Here is a 27575-nt window from a genome sequence, read left to right as displayed (position 1 = left end):
GGTACATAAAAAACGAATTTCTGCCTTGTTTTGTCGTCCTCCCTTTGGTGCTCCTGCTCCTGGCTAACCGCCACCCCCCCCTCAGCAGGGAGCCGCTATACATTTGGTTTTTGTATTTTATTGTTAATGGGTAGCATTTGCTTTTCGATTCGATTTTGTTGTAGTTTGCTTTTTGGTTGTACTTTTTATACCGTTTTTTTTTGGCTGGGCTAAGGATAACAGAGAAAGAGAGAGAGAGAGGACGTGGGAGATAGAGCCTCCTACATAGGCTTATATAGTTTTGTACATGGAAAGACGGGAGGGGCCGTTAAACATCCATTGAAGAAATCAAAAGAAATCGTGCTAATGGCTTTTAGCTAAATGTATTCTTTGATTATGCCATTTGAGAAAGTTAAAGGGTTTTATTTATGTTCAAAATATATTTTTATATTCTAGTAAATCTATATTATTCCACGAAAGAAAGTACTAGAGAAAATACTGGCAAAACCTTTCAGCTGATAGGTTCCAGGTTTTAGTCGCTATCAGATGTTTGACCTTATAACCAACATTTTCTAACCCACTCCCAATTCGATTTCCATATTCAAACGCAGATTGATGTACTCTGACATTTAGATGGTATACTTATATTTATTGTTGTGGAAATATTTCATTGTTAATAGCACTTGTTTTGGCTTGTTTGGAAAGGGGCAATTCAATAATGTTCAAGCTCATTAGTAATCGATTGCAAATACTCTATGGATATGGATCGATCCTTTGGTGAGTAGTAACTCCTACTTCAGGCTGGTTGGTTCTATGGCAGGTGCCAACGTATCTCTGTGTAATATGAGACATTTCCACTTGCTGCCAGTCATTAAAAGTTTGCTTAGTAATGGTTGGTAGATTTACAACAAAACACTGTCGTAATAAAAAATCGAATAAAATGTGGAAACAAAAATACATGCATAAACAATTAAAAACACGCCACTTGCCCATTTTCTCACTTCTGTGGAAAAGCGCGTGAAATTCTGACGTGTTGTAGGTCCAACGGCGAGCGAATGGCGATTATGTAAATGATTGATTTCGAGTCCAGTGCGGGTTAGGCTGTACTTTTTTTCCAGCTCCGCCTAGGGGTGGCTAAAGTCCCACCTCGTCTCTCGTTGCGGTTCAGCGCTTTCACGGTACGCGGCGCCGCCGTCCCCCGTAATAAACAAACATAATGCTCATAATATCCTTATAATGGCACCAGTGCCAGCACCAGCGGACAACTCTCCGGGGGGGTTATTATTATTGCTACGCGTCCAGCAAGTGTGGGAACAACTCTGGCCAACAATTGTTGTTGGTTATTAATTTGTATTTGGATTTCTTTTTGGCCATCGCAGTGGCAATTAATGCTCGCACATGGAGCCTAAGACTAATTGCAACGCCTCCACAAGCTTTAGGTACCTAATTTGGCAAGTCCCATGTCCAGTCTTTCCACACCTCCCACACACACTCTAATTCGATGTCCCTTCTGCATGCAACTCCTGGCGCCACGACTGGGACTGGGACTAGGACTGGGGCGTTGCATGTGTCGCATACTCGTATACGAGTATATGGAAATTCCGTAATGACAGGGGCGTAAAACCCGTGCCCCAAGTTCAGTTGTGGTCGAGTTCAGTGCTCAAGCAATGATTGAGTTTTATTGTTGATTGTTGAACAGAGATTGCAGGTTGTCCCATACAGGGTGAGTGCCAATGCGTTATCCAAAACGGGTGCTTAAACAAAAACACTTTGAACTATTTTGGGTGGGGAATCGATTGGAATCTTTGTATTTATCTGTTTGTAGGAGTCGTCCTCTGTCTTTGGTGTTTGGCTTATCACCTGTGTGCCATTCTCTTGCAGTTCATAGACTTAAGGATGGATCAGATGTTACACCCAAAATACCATCAGCTGTTTTCTGACTTTGTATCTTTTGTTTTCGCCCAACACACATGTGTGTGCGCTCTGGGGCTGACTCGCCCTGACATAAATATTTCCTTAGATCAATCCATATGTTTTCTCTTTCCTCCCTCGTCGGATAGTTGTAACGTATTTTTGCCCCTCCCAAGATATATAGAGAATTGTTTTAATTCTCTGTTTAAGGGGTAGATTATTACCTTTTGGGCCACTTAGTCGTAAATAATTACGAGTGGCAAACGGCAACGGCAGAGGGTACTGCTGCATCCAGACAGTCAGCCTGTTGGCCAACTTAAAGCAGGTAGAACCCGGCCCAGACCCTTGGCTGTGTAGTCAGTGGCTACAGCATTTTACCGCGTGCCATCATTGCCGGCTGCTGCTGCTCCTGCTCCCCCTGCTGCAGGTGCAGGAATCAACGAAGCGAGTCGCAGAACCAGAGCCAAAGACAGTGCATTCGGATCGGGGCGGAAGGAAGCTGTTGCGCGGGTCAAAACACTTGTCCCCGAGCTGCCAGTTCCGAATTTGAACCTAAAAGGCGGGAACCTGTTCCAGTCGCATCAAAGGGCTGTCTGCCCTCTCCGAGATGTGGGCCTCTGGCCAGCAGGCTGTTTGAAACACCAGTCCAGTCATTCAGTTGTCATACAATGGGCAGGTTGCTTCTCATTTTAGGGGTTGTCCGTCTTAACGGCAACGGGAACGGCAACTGCCACTGCGCCTGCGCCGCTGACTCGTGTGCATTGACCTGAAAACAGAGCGCGCCTTTTGTCCCTTCTTTTCTTATGCTGGCAGGGGATAGAAATGTCCACAGATGGTTAACTGTAGTAAATACTTACTTGGTCTTACTATCTAGTGTGCTGTCTTTTTGTATGCAATTGTGATTTGGTGTAGGATTCCCCACAAGACTAGCTCTTTATATGCGTATAATTTCCGTCATTAATTTCCCTTTCCATTAAACTTTCAATCAAACACATCTTTGTATTGAATAATTTGTTGTTGTTTTTGTTCGTTTTCTGGTTGAGACGAGACGAGACGATCTTTATTAATGCGAAGCTGCTTTATTTGTTTCGGTTGCTTTTTCCATAATTTTCTTTTCAAATATTCTGTCGTTTATAACTATATCATGTATCGTTTTGCATTTCGGTTTATGTACTTGGTGTATTTACAGGATGTTTCGTTTGTCGATGCAATGTTAATAAATTGTTGTTGTTCTTATTATGCTCAAGGTTTTGTGCATTATAAAAAAGTTGGTATTATTATTATTAATTTATGTTAGCATTGCATGGGTTGTATTCGGTTTTTTTGTAATTGATCTTTAAGAAATCTACTCGTATGTGAAATAAATTGAAGAACTTAAACTGCTCTCTAATCTCTGACAATTTCATACCTTCATTTCATTTTTTTTGTTGTGATTTTTCTATTTTTTGTATGTTTTTTTTTTATAACAAATCCTGCCTATAAATAGCAAATATTATTCATAATGAAAATTATGTTATTCGATAAAAATTATTTAACTAGTGTATTCGTTTATTTATGTTTTATTTACATTATTTTGTCTTAGCATTTACAAATTATAAAGCTTTTCGATATTGAGAATTTAAAAAGTGGTTTTGAGTTAATTCTGTTGTTCTGGACTTCTCCCGAAATCTAGATTATAATTTGCTTAGACAACTAATTTCAATTTATTTTAATTTCTTGCTAGTTTTATTATTATTATTAATGCTTTTGTTAGTGGTGAATCGTTAAGGTTAGATCTTTACCATTTATCGTTTTACTGGTCTTTGGTTTAGCTTCTACTTTGTTTTATCAGCAGTTTAGCTTGTGAGGAGTTTCGAACAGAAGACAAAATCCAAACTTAAATAGTTATGGGGGCTCACATACATCTGTTCAGCTGTATGTCCATATATTTGTGTAGGCACAACAACTCAAAAAGTGTTTCGCTGGAAACCATCTAAGTAATCAAAAATTGTTCTAGTTCTTTTAAAGAAGGCACCTTTCCTTGTCCCCCAAAGCGGTGGCTAAATAACATTGGATTTGGTATTCCAAAACGAATCGATTAAACTCGTACATTCCTATTGTTTGTAAGGATCTATCTCAATCGTATTTTATTTGTACATTTCTTACATTGGCCACACATTCAGCAATTTCTCCAACTTCCCAATCTTAATTCCATTCCCATCGCCTCAATCCTTTTTGCAACATAAATTGTTATCCTTTTGGACGCCATGAATTTGAATTTTTGTATATATTATTTACTGTTCTATTTGTGGCTTTCATAGGCAGCTAAGTATATAAAAAAGGCTCCGAATTCTTCAACATTGCTTTTTCCTTCTCATTTATTGAGATTTCGTTTTTGGTATTCATAAATTGCAAAAAGATTGTCCTTGTCTTTGGGTTTTCTTCTTCCTTTAATTTTAGCTTAGTTTTTTGTTTTGTTTAGATTTTCTTTTTGGGTTTTGCTTTTATAAATTAGAGAAAATTGCGCAGAACTTGCAAAACGATGCAAAGAAAAGTTTCCAAAAAATGTCTACAAATCTCTAAAGTTATAAATTTATATATTTGCAAAAAGCATTTGGTGTATACGCATGTTGTGTATGTTATCTATAAGTAACGTTGTTTAAACAATTGGTAACGGTGGCCCTCATTAACCTGCTCTCAATTAATTTCAATAAAATTTCGTATGCAAAGGTTTTGTTTTTTAGTTTAGTTTTAGTTTTTTTTGTTTGTTTTTCGTTTGCTTTTGTGTTATCACAAGGTTTAAATTTGGTTTAGGTTCAAGTTTTAAGTTGTGCTTGCTTAGGGTTTATTTTTTCATACATTTTGTTTTTATTTTGTATTATAATTTCTACAAAGACTTGCAGGGCATTTGTTTTTGGTTTGACATACATTTTATCTAAAATACTTGGGTGTTTATTTTGTGGGTGATAGTTGGGTTGGCATATGCTTCATAGCTACTTATGGGAGCTTTATAGAGTTCGTTCTTTGTCTTACATTTTATGTAAATATTTGTGTGTGTGTTTTGCTTCGTTCAAGGTTTTTTCTTCTATTAGCTTTGATATGTATTTTAAGAAAATTTTTAGGCAATTCCTGTTTGCTACTGAAAAATGCTTCGAATGATGCGAAAAATAACTCGATTCGATAACTCTCTGGCAAATGACTATAAATTGTGTGTGGCCTACTCTAGGGGGTGTTTCGATGGCTCATTAGGGGTTCCTTGTTCCCTTTCAAAGCATATTTTTGTGGGCTTTGTGGTAATTACTCCTTCTTATTTCACCTACATTTTATAGTTTTTAGGTAAGCATTTTTTGTGGTCTACTTAGCGGCGGTATTCTTTTCTATAAATTTCATGTGAGAGTAAAAGAACTTCGGGGTTCACAAATCGAACATTTATTCATAAAAAATAAACAAAATAAAAACAAAATCGTTTAACATAATGTAACTAGAATCTCTGTTCTGTGATGATTAACAATTTGAGAGGGTTGTTCCTTTATTGGGGGTTTTCCCTTTGACAGTTGCGGAAGCATTTCAACAAATCATAATGTAATTTTCATTGATAATAAATATCTGACTAGAATTGTAAATATATGTATGTAGTATTTATGTAGGTGTATACATAAATATGTATGTAGGTCTGTACGTTTCGGACTACTCGAGTAGGTGAAGCCCTAAAGCTGTTTTTGGTTTGTATTTCGTTTTTTTTTTAGTTTCATAATTTCGTAGATTTTATTTAGGCTAGGTCTTTTATCCTTTTTGGGTTTTTTCTTTGTTTTGTTTTTGGTACTTTTAGCATGAATTTCTTTGCTTAATAAATTGTTTAAATATTTATATTACAGTTTCTAGACAGTGTTTTTTGGTTTTTTGGGCTTTTGTTTGTTTGTCAATTAACTAATGCATTTTCGAGCATATGCAAAAATTTGCAATTTAATTTAAAGTTTTTTGTTGGTTTCATGTTTGTTTGGTTTTTCATTTTTTGTTTCTACTATTTGTTTAAAAAAAGGCAGTCGAAATTGTTTCTTTCGTATGTTTTTTGCTCATTTGCTTTTGCGTAAATGTAACTTTCGTTACGTTTAATTTTCAACAACTTATTCACTTTGTTTCCCTTTTCTTTTTCGTTTTTTACCCACTAACAACTCAGTTTAAACTAATTTCCTCATTTTGACGTATTTATCACTTGGTTTTTGTCATGTGTTCTGTTGTGTTGCTGTTGCCATTTAAAGAATAATTAATTGGTAATTAGATGTACTTTGTGTTTCACTTTTTGTTATATTAGAATTAAATGACTTTGCAAGGCCCTAGAACTTAGTGAACGATTTACTCCAGACATAGCACGCGGTGTCTCTACAATATAGTAGTACGAATAATGATTACATCTCTGGACTCTTATTCCCCTTAGCTCTGCAATTTAGCGTGTTGTGTTTTCGTACTCGTACTTATGTATGCATCATTATCATTAGGCAGCTATTTCTTTGCTTAATTTTACGAAAATCCTTTATAGTGTACAAAGAAGAATACCAGAAAAATGGCATAAGCAGTTGGAAATGTAATTCTAGCGATGACATCGATTGTCTTGGCCACTCGTATCGGATGCGGTGGCTCTTTTTTGCGCACCTGAACGAAGCATGTCTGCAAAAAGAGAAATTTAACAGATTAAGATTTGATTGCATTTTGTGGGGACTTTTGTGGGGGGGTTGATAATCTCTCACCTCCGTGGCACAGCCATTGTTTGCTGAATGGGTGCACGGACTGTTGCTGCCGCCGCAGGTGGTGCATGCCACAATCTCGTTCGGAGCGCCAGCATCGCGTCTCTTCTCGCCCTGATAGAGGGCGGTAAATTTAAAAAACTTTTACGTTAATTTTGATTGACCCATTTTGAGAGTGTGTGATTGATTGATTGCATGCAAACAAGTTTACAAGACAAGTTTACATTTTAAATTACAATAAAATTACAAAAAGGAGTTATTTACACACACGCACACACATCAATGCACATACGAAAAAGAACGCAAAATTTGTTTGGAAAATTGGTTGGAAAATGTGGCAGTTGAAGGTTACAGGATTACATTATGGTTGTTTGCATTTCGTTTTGCAAAAACCCAGCAAAAAGCATTATAGTTATAGTATTGTGTAAATAGTATATGAAAAAAGGTAGAAAAGAGTATTTTTCTTTATTAAAGTTCGTTAAATATGTATGGCACAAAAATTGAATACGAAATTAAACCAAAAATATTACTACTAAAATGTATTACAAAAGCGTTTGAAAGACATATAGCAACTCGTTTTTTGTTTGTTTTAACTACGAAATAAATGTAGAAAAAATATTTATAAACCTTTTTCGGTCAATACTTACGGGCTGTTTTAATTAAATTTTTGTTCGTTATATTTTTATGTCAGTGGCAGCATTTGAAAAAGCAAAAAAGAGCAGACTCGCATTTAGTAAATTGAACGGGACCACTTCACTCAGAAATTTCATTAAATGTTATTGAATTTTAAAAGGTATTTATTTTTAAAACAATTCTAATAGATTTTTTCATTTGTTATTTGTTTAAGCTTTAGCAATTTTTGTATAAAATTTCGTAGTTCGATTGACATGAGAATGGCATGAGAATTTTGCTGTGTTTTTTCATTTTCTAGTAGGATGAAATTATAATTGGAACAAATGTGATGAGAATCGAAATTTCAACCAAAAAGTAGACACTTTAAGGACAAAATTGAATGTCTTTAAATAATTATGAATTGATTAATTGTGTTAATTGTAGGTTTTGTATTTGAATGAATGAATTTGGAACTCTTTATGAATTGGAATTTTCTGGTGTGGGAAATGATTGGTTTATGGAATACATACAAGTAGGGTTTTAGGTTATTGCTCGATAGCTATCTGTGCCTTCTATGGTGTCGGTGTGGTGGGTTAAAGCGTGCTTAACATTTAGGGAGGGGGTTATAATTAAGCTAATGTGTTGTTTGATTGAGTAACACAACAAAGCCTTTAGCTCCTGGCAGTAGTTTACTATATACAGCACATTGAGGCAAGGATAACATGAATATTGTAACTTTTATCTTACAGAAAAGTTTTGGTGCTTTTACACTCAACAAAAATATACCCAAAAAAAGTTGTTACACAAAAATATTTTAATGTTATTCCAATTATGTTCTTAGTTTTTTCCATTTCCGTCTGGTGTAAAGTGTTTTGGAAAATTGCATAAAAATGTATTATTACTGCAGAGTTTTCTGCGAGAGTTGTGCGCATAATTAACATCCACAATTCGTGGACATTATAAATAGTCCTTTAGGTCGTAGGTTGCAGTAGGAGAAAATTAACTGCGTCCGCTTGAAAGTACGAGTATGCTACAATTTATTGCACCTAAGAGGAGCACGTCCCGAGTTGCATTTGAGACACACACCAGCTAGAGAATGGGCGGGATTTGCCCAAGAGGGAGACAAGAGAGAGAGACTGCTGTGGACCTGCCAGGGGTCTTTGTTTGTCGGGGCTACTGGCCGCCATTTGCCGTGTGCACAGAGGAGAGTGGAGAGGGTCCGTGGGGAGTCAGGAAGCTGTTACTTAGACAAGATGTATTATACGGGTGTGTTTAAGCAGCCAGGGAGTCGGATAGAGTGGCTGACCCAAATACAACACGGGAGCTGTGCCAGAAGTTACTTTCTCTTAGATTTCTACAAAAAAAAGGCGATCAATTTGCCGTAACAAATCGTTAAAAAACTTAGGCAAAGTAATACGATCAAGGGAATCTTCCGATAAAGAGGATCTTCCTCCTCATAATTGGGTTTACAAGAAATATTTTTCACAAGTCGTCCCTCAGCGGCTTTCTGCACAAAACCAAAAGATTACTTTGCAACTCCTGAGCTTCTGAAAAATGAATGCCTAGAGGAGCCTTACATATGTACATGTGCTCGTATTTATGCTCTGGGCAATTACATACTCGTGCTCCCCCCTCAGAATTTGGTAGAGCTTTTGCAGGATTTGCATAAGAATCCCAAGAGGGAAGGGAATGCGAGATACTCGAAACTTTTCAGTTTAAAATCCTCTCCGTGCATCCTTTCCAAGAATTTTTCGACAATTATGATGTATGCAGGAGCGGTCCAGAGGTTGGGCTCCTCCGCATTTACTGTCGGCTCTCTCCTGCCTCCACTGTCACTCCATATCGTCCTGCTCCGTACAATCTTGGCGTCCATTTGTTTGTGTTTCATTTTCGTGTCGCTGGTTTTTGCGTTGCTCTGGGGCTCATTACGGTATTTTCCACTCTGGCTCGCTCATGAATAATTATGTTGTCCTGTTGCGGCCCCAGTCATCCCGGCCAGCCAGTGTCCTGCTCAGCTGCTGTTGGGTCCACCTGGCCAGGCGCCAATTTAAACGCGTGCCCCATTTTTAATTTACATGTTAATGGTGGAAAACATTTTTCCAGCCACCTTGTTGTTGATTGTACACTGCTCCTGCTTCTGCACCTGCACCCTCTATTGGATGGTGTTCTTTCTCTTCTCGGTTCTGGGTGCTGTCGGAAGTCGTCGTCAGCGTGGCAGAATTTTCCCATAAACTACGAGTAAGTAGTTTTACTGGAAAAGCGTTCCCTCAGCGCAAAAGGCCACTTGAGTCGGTTTTATTTGCTTTACTGAAGGTAGGGGCTCTGCTCTGCGCCGGTCTGCATTCTTATCTAGATGATGGGTGGGTCCTGACGTTGCCCCTGGGCCGCCTCTTGTGATTGGTTTGATTTGGTTGAACTCTCTCCAGCGGAAGTTGAATGATTTATGCGATTGCAGTTGTTGGCTCGGTATCTTGATAGGAGATGATTTGTGTGGATAGCCGACAGAGGCATTACCTTCCAGAAGGAATAAAGTCATTCCCCAGCAGCTGACGTTTTAGGTGCTAAATGACATTCTATTTGGCTTCCTAATTGCTCGATTTCCATTGTTTTCTCATGTTTGCTCGTGTCTAATGCAGTTACTCTGAGTGTTTCCTTCGTTGAAAGTTTGCGAAAAACTTTGAGTGGGCATGTGGGCATGGGGGTGTGTGTGTGTGTGGGTTTTTGGGTGCTCTTTTGAGTGCATTTGTGTATATTTTGGCAAATGGCAATCAAAATAACCGCAGGCAATCAAGTTTAGGAGGGATGGCGGGGCTGCACCCAGAGAGCGATGCCTTTTCGGCTAACTTTTAGCTGACTTTCTTTGGCTCTTTCTTTTCTTGTTTCCCCATTTTTACATTGTTATTGTTAGTTATTAGTTGGGTTTGTACAACGACAAGAACGACAAACGAAGGAAGGGGCTTTTCTGGTTAGTCTCGGGAAAGCTCTGCATTCCTGTCCACAGTTTACTCACAGTTTCCATGCCACCAGCACCGCTTTCAGCATAAACCGAAGCTGGGGAACTGGAGCGGGATGGCTTCTTGCGTGGTGGCTTCTGCGGCAACTGCAACATTTCCATATCCTGTTCCGCCTGCGTCTCTGCCTCTATGCGTACCACCAGAGCCGGGGTGCTGGTGGCCACCGAGCGACGCAGCGAGGATGCAATGCTCTCCTGTTCCTCCTTCTGTGAGTCTTCCTTCTGATCATCCTTGAATTTGACCTTGGTTGGGCCAGCAGTGCCACTGACACCTGGCTCCTCATAGATATGCTCAGTGGCAGCCGTTGGCGATGTGGATGTCGATGGACTTCTAGCCGCCTTCCGCTTGATGGATCGGGCGCGTATATTTTGCACAGCCGCCCCAATAATGCCGCCATGTGCCTCCTGCCAGCGCATGCCGCCGCCAAAGAACTCCTCCACAGCCTCCACAGTGCGCGGCGTGCCGGGTGTGGCCGCCGACGACGAGGCAGCCGGTGTGCCAGCCATTGACATGGAAGGTGTGGCAACGGCGCTGGCCTTTTCGGAGGACAAAGCAGCATGAAATTCTCGATCGATTATATCCTACATGGCAGGCAGGTTGTGGTTCAATGGGGCAGTTGGTGGGGGGTTGGTATAAAGTAGATTGTTTTGTATTTTGTGGTTTATCGAGAATATATGATTCGAAGAGATTAAACACATAAGGTTTTAGTTGGAGTAAATTGAAGGCCACATTTGAGTTAATTGATGAACGTAAGCGCTGGATTATGGCACGGTTCGGGAAATATTTTTCGAGGTATTTCGTGTTTTGGTTAGTTAAAGCTCCCCTTGATAAATTCCCATAGGCCCACCGCTTGAAACACCTAATGAACTGCATATTTCGGTGCACATTTTGTTTCTCAAAAAATATTTGTGTTAATAGTGGTATGTAGATTGCTGATGTTAACAATAACATAAATGTATTTGAGGAGCATATCTAGAGTAGAGCACATACACATACACATACAACACCAAAATGCTGTAACAAAATGCACTAAAAACTATACGCCTAAACTAAAAAAAAAACGGCTTTCAAGCATTGTACATACACAGACAACACAACAAATAAGAAATACTTGCACTTCAGCTACAATTTGGTACTAGCATAAATAATATTTGGCCAACACTTCCGGCAATAGAGCTTTTTGTTTGGCTTTTTTTTTGTTGAGGAAGGCAAGGGCGTGTGTCATAAAACCAATAAAAGGGAACTTCATTTAAATGTATTCTTTGATTTTTTTGGGTTGCAAAGTTAGTGTACCAAAATTAAAAAATTAAATCAAGCGAATAACAGAAATTGATTCATAGCCGAATATATGTATATATAATATATTTATTAGTTTATTTTTCGCATAATATTTGGTAATTGTTTGCTTTCGCTTTTTGTTTTCTGTCAGAGTTTTGCTCTCGTAACATTTTTCCCAACTGTAAGTGACCTTAAAGTGTGTTTTACATAAAGAATATATCTTTATATGGATTTTAATATGTTATATGTTGTTGTTGTTGTTGTTGCTGCTGTTGTTGTTGGTTGGTTTGATTTGGTTGGTTCTTGTGGCTGTCATTTATGTGTGGATACTTCAATAATAATCATACGAAGCATATATGTATGCAGAGATTCTTGTTGTCGGTACTTTACGTTCGGTTATGGTTGAAATAAATCAAAAATTGTTAGAAATAAACACTGGAAACAATTAATGTATTAAGTATGAAATTATATACATTGAAAGCGAGTGCGAGTCTACTAGTAAATTATTTAGGTTTAATCATAGTTATTGTTGTTAATTTTATTGGTTTTCCCATTTGGCTTCCAAAATTAAATGAAACAATGTAGTTTCTGGAAACTCAAAAACCAAAATCGAAATCGAAATAAAACATTTCTCAATGCATTTTCATCAAAGCGAAATTCGCATGCCATTTGTTTTTTTTTCATAAGTTTTTCTTTGGGTTTTACTTTTCGCTGACTGGAGAGGAAAAGTACAGGAATTGGGGAGGCTGGAGTTGTACAGGGGAATATTCGGTTGTGTGTGTTTCTGTTTTGTTGCTGTTTGCTGCTATTTGATTGTTAGTTTTTAAGGTTTAGTTTTTTGTTCGGTTTTTTGGTTTGTTCGGTTTTGTTTCTTTAGGGGGATCTGGGGGCGGAGGTGGAGTGGGTGCATGAGTTGTGGTTGATAGCTTACCAAAGGACTTGCAAGAATTACTCCGATCCTGCTTAGTACTGCTGGAAGACGCTGCAAAAATGTACACAAAATAATGTTCATACTCAAAACACACTTTAAGTTTGGTTTGGTTTGTCATTTTTTTGTTAGGTTTTTTAGTTTTCTTTTCTGTATTTTTTCCTGTTCTGTTCATTTCTCACTTAGCGGCTATTTTTTGATAAGAAATTAAATTTTCTGGTGGCATTAGCATCGAATATTCGCATATCACAAAAATTGGGAACAATGTTTTCGTTTTGGCTTACGTCTTTCGGTTCTCTTTTTTTGTTGGGAGAGAATTTTGTATTTATACATTTTTCAATGAATGAATTGAGTGTTTAATGAGTGGCATATAACTTGGATTGCCAGGCCGATTGCTCTGATTTTGAGAAGCGTATTTGAATTTGAGATTTTTATTGGAATATGCCACCACTTTCCACAAAAAATTACGCTGGCTGTTGAAAACTTTTGAATCATATCAAACGAAAATAAAATGCTTAACGTGCAAGAGTAAATGTTTTATTCTTAGATTTGAAAAGTGCCTACACAAAAACAAAATGCATATTGTATTTATTTTACTGTTTTTATTGGAAACTTTCATTTTTTGGTTCCTTTTTTTGTTGTCTGTTTTGTGGGTGTTAAATAAGAAAAACATATACGAGTAAATGAACATACATACATACCTACCTACTGGCATGTAAAACGCTTCAATTAATTTCTAATTATTATTCATATTCATATTATTTTTTTTGGATTTAGTTTAAATATTTGCAAAACTAATTGGAGATGAAAAAACGCATTTGTTGGTCGTACGAACAATTGTATAATACAACATTTATACAGAATAATTAAAACTGATCCGAAAATAAATGGGGTTTGTAAAAAAGGGTGAAGAGTAAGTTCAACACTTTGATGGGCGTTTTCGGTCCTCGAACTTAACCTTAAAAGTTCATAAAAATGCAAACAAAATAATACAACTGAGCATCAGCACAATTAATACACATACATTGACAATTCCTTTTATAAGTAATACGTATAAGGAGGACAAAAACCAAATTCAATCAAATGTGTGTTGGGTAACCAAAAAATCAAATCGTAAGATTCATTTGAAGTCACTCGTATTATTATTTTTGTGTTTTTTCTTTTACTGGTTTTTAATTTTTAAATATAGGACACAAAAGTTTACGATTTGTTAAGTTAAAAAAAATTGATATACAAAATGCTAAGTTGGGAAGGATATTCGGGATATGAACACAAAGTGAATTATTATAGCGAGCATTTTGTTGTTGTTGTTGATTGGGGGATATCAATGCTGGTATGGGAATTGATAGAGTTATATTAACTAAAAACCATACATAGATATATATTTAATTGAAATTAGAAGAGACAGTACAGAAATAGTTGGGTAAAAGATACACACATTGATAGAGAAAGTAGACAGACAGAGACAGAGGTAAAGACTGAGAAATGGGGACTCAACACAATGGCAATAATCGAATTGATTTTGACTGAAGTTTTTATAGAGTATATATATATTGTTGGTATGACTTTTGGGAGCAGGTGTTTCTTGCTTCTTAAATAAAAGAGAGAACAAATAACTGGTTGAACTTATACAAATGTTTGTTGTAGTTTTTGTTGAGGTGTTCATGGTGTGTTCTGCTTGTTGGTAGCTTTATTTTTGTTGGTTTGTTTGCTGTTAGTTTTTGTTTTGTTTGTTTGTTTTTATATTGTTGGCTTTTTGTACGCTACACTCATGTAAAATTCATATTTAATTGCTTTCAAAATGCATACGAAATTAGCTGTTTTTTATTCTTGTGTTTTTTTTCGGGGGCTAAGAGCTCTCAGCCATAGCGCCATTAAAGGAGGGAACGACTGGTACTGGGGTGTGAATAAAATGAAATTATTATTTAATTTACCTGTGTTACGGGATTCTCGCCCGGCCGATAGACGACGTTGTGCAGCGGCCGCTTACGGCCCACATAATTGACGCAGACGAACTCCAGCAAGGAGGCGTAGATGAAGCACATGCAGACCCCGTCCCAGACATTCATTGCCGTCAGATTGGAGACGACCGGCAGAGTGCTCCGGAAACCGTTGGAGGTAGTGAAGAAATTCAGCATGGTTGTCACGCCTGCCATCATCGTTTTCGTTGGAGATTTTCGAGATTGCGAGATGGTACAGAAAGTTGCATTAGCCATTTGACACGTAATTGGAAAAGCGTTGCATACTTAGGGGCGGATAAATGTAGCATGGGCGTGGTCATGGGAATGGGCAGGGGTTGGGGACAGGGACTGGGAGTACTTCCGAACAGCAGGAAGTATGGTCTTTGGCATTTAGTTGGGCTTTGTAATTAGTTTTTGGCATATGTACAATGGTTTATAATTTGTGTTTAATGGTCCGAGGGACTCAGGGCAGGCATGACAGGAGCTCTCATTAATGTTATTAAATGTGGGATTTAATATTTCAGAAAGTGTGTGCAAAAAGCTCTAAAAGTAAACAATACTACAAAATGTAATGAAGGGAAATATTGAAAATATAATTACGACTATTAAATCATTTCGAGTGGAATGCACCTAGTAATTTTTGCATTTTCTAATATACATTTTCAATTATTTTAATTGGTTTTATATAGTGTTTTTGTTTTTAGATTCAATGTGCTATTAATGCATCTGATATGGGTACTTAAATATTATTCTGTAAGGTTTTTCCAGTTGTTATTTGATCATTAATCTCTGTTTTACATCCTCTCTCGCTGGCAACCATTCCTTTTTATTTTGATTACAATTTCACATTTTTACCATTAATTATCTTCTTTATATGTAGTGAAGCACTACCTTTGTTTCATTTATCAAATGGCTTTGTCCAGATTTCCTTTGTTTTATTTGCAGCAAGCACTACGGTGCAATTAATCAGAAGGGGGGATAAGGAGGGTAATGCCTTTCATTTAATGTTAATTATTCTGCTCATGCTTGCCGAGACTCTGCACAACACAAAAATTCAATTCACAGATTGAGCCATGGAGCATGGGACACAATCAATCTTAATTGCCTAATTAGTTGCGTCAACAATTTGGTAGCTGCTCTGGTTTAAACTCTGGCTGAGGGCTGCAACATTTTACTGGTGCACTTGCAGCATTCGGTTGGTTGCCTTCACGACCCTCATCGATTTTCAATTTGCCTTTGCCCAATGTCTACCCCGTCTTCTCCTTCTGCCACGATAGGAAAATCTCAATGATGCACTCAACTGCTCAGATGATTCGTTTGGGGGGAGACACGAGGACTGGAGCGGGTCACAAATGAGGTAAGAAGATGCTGGGATGCTGGTCTTTGATGCCAAAAGGACGGAACTGGATCTGGGACTGCATGCGCCGCGTCAGCAATTTGACTAACAAAATGCCATCGTTTGCTGTCAGCCATTTCGCTGTTACGCCATTTTTTGCCTGTTTATTTATTTAGATGGTTTTTGTGAGTGGAATATCGCCTGATTGTGTGTCTGCTTGTGTGAGCAGACAATGGCAGCTACCAAATTGAATTAGCCAAACAATTCCACATTGCAATTTAAAGTCACGTAAAGTCTTAAGCTCTTTATAATGCTCCCAGTCCATGTTTCCTTTTCCACACTATGGTTTCTCCTTCTTGGGTCTGCAGTTGGCAGAGGCACTCTGCTGTTCCTGGCCCATGTGGGCCATATGGCTTATGCATAAATCATCATGTACTCGTATGATGTGGCCAACTCTCCACGTCATCGTCATCAACATCATTCCACAGTCAGGGACAGGGCAGCAGGCAAAGCAAATACCACGAAATGGTCGTGTCCATGTCTCGGTTCGTGTCCATGGAACAGGCTGCCAACAACATCTGATGTCTCGGTTGACATTCCCCTTTGGTTTAGCCTTCTTTCTCTAGCTTTTCTGGGGTTTTCTTTGGATGCTTTTGCTTGGGGATATCTGCATAATAATTACATTAGCCACAGTACACAGTACACAGTACATGTGTGTGTCTGTTGTGCCTTGGCTTTCTCAGGGGTTTTGCTTTCTGAGTCCATCTCTTCCCAAGACGTCTGCCTTTCAGGCAATCACCTCGTGCCTTATTTTTATAGCTCAGCTTCGTATTTATTTGTTTATTTATTGCTCTTTGTTTATTTCTAAAGGTTCAATGTTTATATATAAGCATGAAAAAACTTTAAACTATTGATTTAAAAAATCGAGATGCAGATTTTAGCATAATCGATGTAGAGTGCTTTAGTCTATGGTTCGTATAAAGTTATACCAAAGCCTCTGCCAAGGAAAAGAGCTCCATAAAAGCTGCCTAGTTGAAGTAAAGATTTTCAAAGATAAGATTCATGCAATGCAAAACTTCTCAGAGCAGTTTGGGGCTTACTTTTACCAAAATACGGAGTGCAGGAATAGGCAGAAATTACAAATGATAAAATAAAGGATAAAGGTCTGTCGTAGCAATGGGTACAAATTAAAGTATTAAAGTTTATGGCTAGCAAAAGTTGATTTCGGATGATACGAACCTAATCTGTTCTATACATTTATTAGACTTAGAATAACTCTATAATTAATACTCTGTTGGCCAATTGTCTCTTGTGTTTAAAATTTGGACTTGAACTGCGCCTAAAATGCTCGAGCATTTTCACTATTGGAAGACTACGATTTCTGTATGTCTTAACACTTAATTCCATTTGGAATTTGGTTTCTTGATTTTGTTGTGTGATTTTAGTTTGTTTTTATTGATTTTTGTTGGTTGTTACGTACCGATCATAACCCGGGCTGGGACTGCATTCCATTCCAGCCAAAATGTGATAAACGACGAGGTGACCAATATAATGCCAGGTATGAAAACGGTTGTGAAATAATACGCACGATCACGGGTAAATGTCAACTCGACCTGTAGGCAACTGTAATTACCTTTAAGAAACGAGTTGGCCCAGAATTGTATAATTCAGAGCCAGAGGTTAGCACACGCACACACACGTAAAAACACACAGACAGAGACAGTGATAGAGAGACAGACAGTAAGTGGGATATTGTACACAAGTAGATGGAAAGAACTAGACAGAGAGACACATCCATAATTGGTAAAGTTATATATCCTAGCCTAGTCTAGCCTTGACTCCTTATTCTTTATTTGTGACCTCTTCTCGCTGAGCTGGATACTTCTGGATAAGAACATAAATGATAATACGATATAACGGAGTAATTGAAGTGATATTTTTGGGGCTGGCTTTCGATTTGGTTCGGGGGGTTTTCAATTTGAATACAAGGAACAGAAGAATCCATGCAGAGCAAACCTTACGAGCAAAACTCAAAACTTGTGTGGTCTGGTGTGGGCATACTTTTGGTGGGCACTGCTTGGCTACTGCTAAAGATAGTACTTGTTTGGTGGGCATTGAAATGAGATGGTTGAAAATCATAAGTTAAAAGTTGTACAAATTACATTACAGAAGGGCAATGGCAATCGAAAAAAGAGCAAATTTCTACGAAAAGGCAAAGGCGGGAAAGTAAATCAATTGTCAATGGCGTACAAAATTGATTTTTAGTTGATTTATTTTCTTAAGAATACGAGTATAAATATTTGGTTGATTTATTGATTGGTTTAATGTGAGATTTATAGAGAGAGAGAGAGAGAGAGAGCGAGGGGTAAAAGTTTGTTATGGATTCAATTATTTGTGGGTGTTTTGGATTTTGGCATTTTTTTTACCTATCATCGATCTAGCTGGCACTGCATTCCATTCTAGCCAGAATGTAATAAAGGACGACGTCACCAATATAATGCCGGGTATAAAAACGGTGGTGAAATAGAATGCACGATCTCTGGTAAAAATTAAATCGACCCTAAGACAGCTGTAGTTCCCTAGGGACCATTATATTTGTAGGTTTTTTGGTTGTTTGTTTGTTGTAGCATTTATAGAGAGGCAGTGGGCGAGTGGGAAGGTAGACAAAGATTATACCATTAATAATTATCGTTTTCGGTTTTGTTTTTTACGGTTTGCTAAGAGTATAAAAAGCAAGGCCTAGCCGAGGTCTGAGACCACTAAATGGAATGTAAATCAAGACAAGAATAAGTTCAAAAGCCAAGCCAAAGAATTGTTTAAGAAGAAACCTAAAAGAAATGCCATTTTGTAAGTTGTTTCGGTAGCATAAGAAAGAATATTTCATTGTACCAGAAAAATACTAGGACTACTCAGTTGGTTCTTTTTTTTTTCTTTTGGCCAATATATAAATAAAATAGAATATACGTATACAAGTACAGTTACAGATAAAGATAGTTACAGATTTGTTGGCTTGGTGTTTCCGAGGACTTACCTCTCCAGCTATTCTGATCGCAGGCCGTTGTTTGATTTTTAATCAAATACGCATTCAATGTGGTCAGCGATGGACTTTTCCGCAGAGTATCCTCATCGTTTTTCCAAACATACTTGATCTGTGCCTCCTCATAGGAAACTTTTTTTTGGATGAAACAAAGGGAACAAATATTTAGAAAGGGTTGAACCAATTAAATTGCAATCTTACATACTTATACATATGTAAATATGTATACACTCCCCCTTGTACATGATCCCTTCATTAATTAATGACATTAATGGGTGAACTCTCATTTTGTGTGCTGGTGTGTGTGTATGTGGGGAGTAAATTAAATCATATTTGACAAACAAGCCACGACATGAAGGCAGCAGGCAAAAAGCAAAACACTTCGATGTGTTTCCTCTAGCAGATGAGAATCTCGGCAAGGACATCCTCCACTCAGCCTCTCGAAGTAATTTACGATGTTGTTCACGTTCTTGTGTGTGGGGCATAGGTGGTGGGTTGTTGGTTGGGTGGAAACAAACCGGAAGAAACTTTCGGAAAACAATGTGAAAGACAAAAGGAGCCTGGAAAAGCGTTGCTGGTGAACATCAAACAAGGCTGAAATGTCCCTCTGTCCGTTTGTCTCTCTGACGAGTTTGGCAGGCAGTCAGCCTTGTTAGTCACTTTGTCGGCTTTTGTCGTTTAGCCTGTCTCCGCCTCAGCCTCCCCCTTAGCCTCTTGTTCATTCCATTCCATTGTTGAACAAATACCGACCGAAAGACAGACTGAAAGATGCAGATACAGGCAAAGATTTCCCTTGAGTGTCAGTCAACACGCTCTCGCCTTTACTGAGGAACCACAACAGTGTAGAGAATCATCATCAACAGCATCTTCAATTCATCTTCTGGTTGATTTTCAACACTTTGCCATCATTTTCATATTATGTACACATTCAAGCAGCACTCATTCTCTTAATTATATTTCTAATTCAATTATTTGAGGTAGGATCGTGAGGCATAATAATGGGGAAAAGGTTTATTCTTACTGCTTTCCATGGAGAAGGAGCACTTGGGATCATCGAATGGAAATATGTGTAGACTGCCCTGACAGGATAAGATCAGATGACGTCTGAAAAGAGTACAAAGAAAACATTAAAAAGAGGAAAAACAAAATTCTGCCCATAACGAGAAATTAAAGCTCTTATTTGTGTTATTTAGCTCAATTGTCTTACACTTTCGGCACAAATCATAAATCATCTTTGCTTTAACCTGTAATGGCAGCTTTGACTCGAATCTATCATAAAACATTTTGACCTTATAATTCGTTGGATTTGCCAGAGGGCAACTTTCATGCCTTGCTTGTCTTTGCCACTTAATAAAACGCTTTGTTCTGCCAGCATTAATTCATAATATTCTCCTATTCTGCCGTACTCTCTCCCTCCCTCTATCTGTCTCTCTATCTGTGCTGCTTTTTCCTCCTGCCCCATTTGGAGCAAGTTTTTCCAACGTTTGTTCTTGTTGGTCATGCAAACAGTGGGGGCTACAGCCAGAGCAGGGATAGTAAATGGCAACTGCAACTTATTTTAATTGCTGGACGACACTTTTGCGCTATGCAGTCAATTGGAAAAGTTCTGTTGAATTAAAAATGTAGACAAGTCGTGGAAAATGGGAACAGAGTCGGAAAGGAGAGTCGAAAAGGGAAAATGTAGAAGAGAAAGGTAGATATAGAGCGGGCAAAATGAAGACAAACATGAGCATCCAACTGCTGCACAGTGCTCTCTTTTTTCTCTGTTTTTTTTTTTACAGCATCCCGGACGAAAGCAAACAACGTACGAGAACGAGAACGAGTGTTCTACTCTTACCTGTCTGGGGTATTTTTTCTGTTCACCTGTTCAGGATGGAGATGGGATATTTTACCTGGCCAAATATTTGCATACATTTTTACATTCTACTCATATTCCTGCCCCATTTTCTTGTGCTATTTTTCATTACTGCCTCGGTGCTCGTATGTTTACCAGCAAGCAGCTTACATATTTTCACAGTTCAGAGTTCCTATTCCCTTTGCTCGGTTTTCTAACATTTTTGAACATTTCCACTAGTCAGAGCCAGAACCAGAGTTAGAGCGAAGAAAATTGTGAAAAATTTACAGCCAAAAAAAAGGAAAGAGGGAATACAAAAAAATATCTCCGCACTCTGGCTGTCATCTTGTGCCGCTGCTCTCCCTAATGAATATGAACTTTGAGCAAAAAGAATTTGCATTTTCTGGCGCCATTAAAGCCGCTTAGCCTGCCTCCTGGCCTCGTCTCGCGCTGTATAAAAAATTCATTCATATTCAAATCTGGGCAAGCGCACACACACACACAGGGACATGGACAGGGACAGGACACACACCTCATTGCGTACGTAATGGTCCCGTTCCGAAATATTCTTAAAGCGAAATGCATTGGTATGATGGGATCCTTGAAATCGCCATGCATAATGAAATACGTATCCGGCGTCCAGATGCTATCATGATGATGCAGAGCATTTAAAAAGTCATAATGAGACTTATTGCCATATTGCAATCGTGGATCGTTCCACTGCTGGTTCAATAGGAATTCCACCTCATATTTCTGCAAGAGACAAGACAAAGCATTACTTCATTTAGAATCTTAAACGGAGTTCGCTTGGGTTTATTTGTGGGCTGAGACTTACCAAACTGCTCTCATCGGGTGATGCTAAGCTCAGGAGCAGCACATTCACGTTGACCGTCAGGGTGCCTATTCAATGGGAAATCCAAAAGAAAAAAAGGAAAATAATTATTAAAAAATATCCATAGATGAAATATATTCTAAAATGTAATATTTTGATGTGCCAATCGAAACAATAACCAAAGAAAACGAAACCAAGTTTTCAATTAACCAAAAATGGGCCAAAAACAGATTTCGAAATGAGCGTTAATCAATGGCTACAGATCTATTTAAGCAAACAAACAAAAATATACAAAAATTAGAGTGTTTTTGCTTTTTTGGATGTGGAACTTTTGGATTTGTACACCAACCGCGATTGTGGGGTCTCCGTGGATTTTGATTTGTTGCCATATCGGGCGATTGCAAACCACAGCAAAAGTCTTCATCTGTAAAATGCAATGGGAAACTGTCTACAACAATTTGCTAATTCATTTTTGAAATATATTCTGGGTAAACTTGTCTTAGATTTCCTAACTTTTATGACCTCCCTTTGGCAATGTCTTTAATGATTTTCCAATAGCATAAACATATCGGAAGAAAAGTAATTACATTATATTTATAGTATAATGGTCTACCAGCAATATGACACCCCACGTTTAACCAAACCCCTTTCAGCAGACAGTACATCTCCTTTGTGCATCGCCCATTAAGTTTAATTGATTTTATAGGGTCCATGCAGCGTTGCCCGGGCCCCTGCTCCTCTTCAGACGATTGTCTGTTGTCTGCCAAGAACCGAGAGTGTCACGGATCCCCCTTTCCACTTGCCACAAAATTCTTAACGATGCCAGCCAGAGACACAAAAGCCAAAATGGAAACTGCATCGCATCGCTTGTTATTATTGTTATACTCTACTCCGATGTACACTCAGACAAATTGGAAACGTAACGTTCAGAACGAGTGGAACACAAGTGGAAATGGTTTGGTGTGTGTCATGAACTTCTTACCATTTACAGGCGGCAGTAATCGTTTGTCGTAGCGCTTCTTCTCAAGCAGTAAATCTAATATCTCCTTATCCGAACTGGACTCGTCGAATCTGTGTGTGGTAAAATAAAAAGATTTCTTTAATGGGTGGGTTTAGAGACGTGAAAGGGATCTACATTTTATGGTTAGTACGAGTAATTGTCCAAAAATATATACGTATAATATGTATTTGTTATAGCCCTATGTAATTATGTATGTATCTATGTACAACAGTTTTGTGTGTGGCTCATAGATGGAAACAGGTTGGTTAGTGTTAGGGATAGTAGGAACATTGTATGTTGAACAACAAAGCCAATTAAAAGATTACAACAGCAAGCAGAGGGTTCTTATATTATTATAAGAGTTATAGAAGCTTTACTTGGGCACAACTTTAAGCCATACTAGGGCTACAAAGTTCACCGTTTTGCTCAACTTTGGAAGTATTTGAAGACTCGGTTAGAAGCTTATTTTTTTAATGGCAAATAATAGACTTGGTTTTCGATTTGCATGCAGAAACTGAACTGAACCCCAATTACCTTAAAGGTGAAGTCAAATAAAAACTCAAAAAGGGAAACGAAATATTCTGTTTATAATTGGAGAAAAAGATAAAACCGAAAATTCTCGCTTTTTTGTTTGGTATCTCGTTGTCCAAAGCATTTTCTCTTTTCGATATTCATTTTTTTGTGATTTTTGTGGGCGAGAGATAGAGAGAGAGAGAGAGACAGGAGTGTGAGGAAGAGGTGTGCAATAACTTACTTCGACCAATCGATGCCATGACTGAAAGAATTTCAAAAGAAAAATAAATAGAAAATTTTTTCGTGTTGTTGTAAGGGTTACCAGGCAATACAGAGATACGTAGATGTAGATGTATGTATATGTGTGTGTATAGAGAGAGTGGGGGAGAGACAGATAGATAGATGGATAGATAGATAGAAAGATAGATAGATTGATAGTCGGGGGGATGGAGGGACTCCTCAACCAACCAAACAAAAAAAGAAACGTGTGTGGAGTGTCACTGTGTATGCATTAAATATGGTGGGATTTTAGGGGATTTTTGGATCGGGTTTTCGCAGAGTTTCGCGGATGCACGGCACTTACATGGGATGCTTGTCGAGGGCACCCGTCTCCGACTGTGTGGCAGCAGCTGTGGATGTGCTGGTCAGATAGCAGAGCATCAGGATGACACTGGAGGCGGCATAGAAGCTGAACGATTGGCTATAGTGCTTGTAGTGCTGCCCCAGATACTGGTAGGCAGCCGCCGAGGTGGCAGCGGCCGTTGCACTGACATTGGCTATGATTGCGGCTGACATTGTGGCGGGCAGAATGCCGGCGGCAAATGTGTCCTGCCACGGCTGATAGGCTAGTGGTTGCTTGCGTGAATCCTGCTCCTGCTCCTCGTTGTCCTCCTGCTGCTGCTGCTGCTCCTGCTCCTCCTGCCACTGCAGTGAGGTCGCTAGGGCAGCTCTCGCATGCAGCAGCATCTCGTGCAGGGAGAGCGTTGAAATGCCAGCCAGGGTGGCAGCAACCACTGCCGTGGAGCCAAGGCCGGGCCTAATCCTGCCCCAAACCGCCTCCGCAGCCGCATCCGTATGTAGCCGTCGCCGTCGACGATGCTGACGCAGCAGCTGCTGCTCATCGCGATCCCGATCTCGTTCTCTGCTTATCTCTGGGCTGTGGCCTAAACAATTGGGGCAGAGTGTTTGTGTTTGCTTCGTTGTTGCCACAATATCGATTCCTGCAGCTGATGGGACTGCTTCTCTATCGACGACAATGGTCGTCCCGCTTGTCGTCGCCAACTCGTCGTTCTCGTCCTCGTCTTTGTCCTTGTGCGCCACTTGACTGGGGTTCTTTTGGGGCTGCTGTTGATGTTGTTGTTGTATCGTTAAAAGCACTCGAGTTCCCGCTTTTAGATGTTTGGCGTTTTCTGTTTCTGTTTCTGTTTGTGTTTCTGTTTCGACTACGATTTCTGCTATTTCGGTATGCGTTTGCGTTTGCGTTTTATGATTTTGTTGATAGTTATCCTTGATTTTGATGTCCTCAGCTGGTCGCAATGTGGTGGTCGTTGTACCGCCCGCCAGTCCTTCTATGACTTGTGTGACTGTATCCGCTGTGGCCCAGCCTGCTCCAGTCGTTGTCGTTGTAGCTTCTCTTCTGGCACCACATTGATTCCTTCTCAGTTGCTTGTTGTGGGTTGTGGCTCTTGTTTGTGGTTTTTTGTTGGGCTGCTCTTTGGCTGCTTCAAAGACGCAGCCCATGTTACGACAACTGCAAAGAGACGAGAGAGAGAGAGAGCCATTAAAATACACAAATCAATTCGCAATCATGGCTGAAGACTAATTAGGCCACTGCAAAAGCCATTACCACTGCAACAAAATCTAAAATAAGAATCTATTATGGCCACTGGGACAACGTCACCCACACCCACTTGACACTTGTCTTTCCCATCAGCACACCGCACACGCACACACACACACACGGATATAGCAACCTTTTGTGATGGATGTGGTAATATCGGATTGTTTCAGACCGCACCACGCCCAGCTGCGTGTGCCCCAACTAAATGTAAGTGTCAGTTGCAAGTTAGCATGATTCCTGAAACTGATTTATACTCAAAGTACTCAAGGAAACATTTGGGACATGACATCACTGATGATCCATTGTACACCGACACACGGATACTCGTTACTCTGATATGATTCCCATGCTTTATTCCTTGATTGTTATTATTTGATTGATTCTTTTTACACATAATTACACATAGGAAACTTGTTTGGTATTCTTTTAAATGAATCAGTAGATAAAAGCTCTACCATCTATCTCAACTTTCATCATAATATCTAAAAAATATGAATTATGAAATCAGAAATACCTTCTTCGATCTATTACACCCTCTTAGTGCAGGGTATTACGGAGTTTTACCTCCATTTTCTTGTTAACTTTGGGTCTATCGCCTAATACTTGTGTAAGCTAAAAGTAAACTGCAGTCACATGCTAAATTCCATTAAAAAGGAGTCTCCAAAATGTAGTTGCTGTTGTGCCTGAGTGAGTGTGTCATTTGGGTGGGACAGACACACACAAAAACCCGATTGTCAGTCAGACAGTCAATGGGCCAAGCCAATTTTTATTGTTGCATGTCAAAGCCGGCTGTCTTTGCCGTTTCTTCTCTTTGGCTGTTGGTTGTTCTTCTTGTTGGTGCTGTTGCTGCTGCTGCTGCTGCTGCTGCTGCTGTTGTGGTTGTCAGTCTGTGGCCAAGCCATAGAGGAATGCAATTTTCAATTTAGACAGAGATATGTAGACAGACAGGCATATGTACATACATATATGTATGTGTAGATACATATATGCACATATATATTTATTTGTATTTTGTTGAGATCGATACAAGTTTCGGGCTCTCTTTTCACCAATGCGAAATGAATTCCAACCGCAACAATTCAATTTCTTTTTGAACTTTAACTAAAACTGATTTGATGTCCAGTGATATGGGTCTGATTAGTGAGTCTGAGGAAAATGTACATTTAATCGGCTTAAATGAACCGAAGTTTTGTTTTAAAAAGGAAATCATCGAACTAGTTATTTGTAAAACAGTTTAAGCTGCTTATGGAGGCTCTTATAAGTGATTTAGATTGTTGAATTTATGGAACAGCAGAAACCAGACCACAGGCGATCCAAAGTTGATTGCCAGAACAGCTTCTTAGCAGCCGCATATGGCAAAGCCACTGAAAAAAAAACTTTGACATGGCCAAGTCCTGGTGCCCTTTTCCCGCAGACCCAATGGTAACCACAAAGCACACAAACACACAGACAGAGACACTCATGTGTGGGACTGGATATGTTCTGCACACCCAGCAGCGCCGACAAGCCAAGTCAAGCTGAGGCACTCAGTAGCTCTGGAATTCCACTGCCATCCATCGGTTGGTTTTGCCCGTCAACTGTGGGAGGCTTCATTATACATTTATTCGATTTTTACGTGACTCTGGCCATAAAGCACGAAAATAAACCCCGAATAGAAGAGACAACAGATACGAAAAGTAATAGAAGCAGCAACAGGGAAGGGAACTAGGAGCAGAGAGCAAGGAACAGCTCTAAGGAGTAGGCATGTAAATGGTGTTCATATACAAATTGGTACCGATATGGCATAAACGTTTGCCCCCCATCCGCATTTCACGTCTCTCACATGTGCCAGGACAATTATCGACCTCAATTCAGCTTAAACGTTTGTACAACTCGAGGGCTTGTGCCCCGTTCCTTTGGCTTTTCAAAAACTGTCAATTCCTGGACTGCAAACACACACAAAAAATAGAAGACAGACGGATGGGTGGGGAAAACCTATATCAAAATGGAAAACTCTTTCCGGCTGATTATCGAGTGGACCACAAAAAAAAAAGAAACAGAAATATAACAGACCATAGATCAGTTCATGCCAGGCTTCCTTTGTATCCTTCCTGGCCAGCACTCCCCCGCTGATATCCTTTATGCCTTCCGGGCCATAAATTTACACAAGTCCCTCCGCCCCCCTGCTCGAGACTCGTCCTCGTCCTTGTTCTCGAGTGCAACTTGGTCCGAGTTAATCCTTCCATCGTCTGGCAAACGGAAACGGCACCAACTCTGACAGGCCACAGCCAGCAGCCACCAACCTAACCCGAAACACAACCAATCCTCCATTTTCCCCGGCCTGGAGGTTTTTCCCCTACAGCTACCCCCCCGCCCTCTTCTTGGTTAGTTTCCTTGTCCAGTTCGAGTTGTGCATTTAATTTTATGCTCTCAACTTTTTCATATTTTTACTGTGAAAACTTTGTATAGCGTTCCCTCCTCCATGCTCTCCTCACGTTTTCTTTTATTTTTTATGCTTTTTGTCTGTGCGAGTTGTTCAGTCAATTTAATAATTTGTTACCAGCTGTAAGCCCCTGCTCGTGCCCCGCACTGCCTATCGCTGTCTCTCAAATTAGTTGACACTGTGGGGCATTTGAAACCAAAATTAGTTGAATAGTTTTTGTGTTGCTGGTGGCTGGTTGCCGTTGCTGCGGTTAGCCACACACATGTCGGATACTTAATATACTCTGCAGAGAGAGCGACAGACCACGTTTTTTGTTGGATCCAACGATCAGCCAGCTTTAATGACCTAATTTGTAAT

At 39.2% G+C, this 27575-nt stretch overlaps 1 protein-coding gene across 24 annotated transcripts in view; it reads right to left on the bottom strand.

The window, feature by feature from the left end:
• Positions 1 to 4125: 4125 nt before the first annotated feature.
• LOC117587308 (glutamate-gated chloride channel) overlaps positions 4126 to 27575 on the bottom strand; it is a 46371-nt gene continuing 22921 nt past the window's right edge. For 3 of the 24 annotated variants that reach the window (XM_034277905.1, XM_034277908.1, XM_034277909.1), the window contains exons 4-17: positions 23540 to 24706; positions 23198 to 23218; positions 22426 to 22514; positions 21793 to 21867; positions 21447 to 21511; positions 21144 to 21364; positions 19799 to 19881; positions 18772 to 18909; positions 17221 to 17373; positions 14378 to 14592; positions 12447 to 12497; positions 10234 to 10818; positions 6615 to 6752; positions 4126 to 6534 (exon numbers count right to left, since the gene is read on the bottom strand). In XM_034277905.1, the coding sequence (XP_034133796.1) occupies positions 6388 to 6534; positions 6615 to 6752; positions 10234 to 10818; positions 12447 to 12497; positions 14378 to 14592; positions 17221 to 17373; positions 18772 to 18909; positions 19799 to 19881; positions 21144 to 21364; positions 21447 to 21511; positions 21793 to 21867; positions 22426 to 22514; positions 23198 to 23218; positions 23540 to 24696 (3138 nt within the window). In that variant the 5' untranslated portion in view covers positions 24697 to 24706 and the 3' untranslated portion in view covers positions 4126 to 6387. Of the gene's footprint in view, positions 6535 to 6614; positions 6753 to 7258; positions 7262 to 10233; positions 10819 to 12446; positions 12498 to 14377; positions 14593 to 17220; positions 17374 to 18166; positions 18320 to 18771; positions 18910 to 19798; positions 19882 to 21143; positions 21365 to 21446; positions 21512 to 21792; positions 21868 to 22425; positions 22515 to 23197; positions 23219 to 23539; positions 24707 to 27575 lie in introns of all 24 variants that reach the window. The other 21 variants (XM_034277911.1, XM_034277906.1, XM_034277913.1 and 18 more) reach the window with 21 other exon arrangements.

The sequence above is a fragment of the Drosophila guanche genome, unplaced genomic scaffold (assembly GCF_900245975.1).
Source record: "Drosophila guanche unplaced genomic scaffold, DGUA_6, whole genome shotgun sequence".
NCBI lineage: Eukaryota > Metazoa > Arthropoda > Insecta > Diptera > Drosophilidae > Drosophila > Drosophila guanche.
This window is presented reverse-complemented; position numbering and strand designations above follow the sequence as displayed.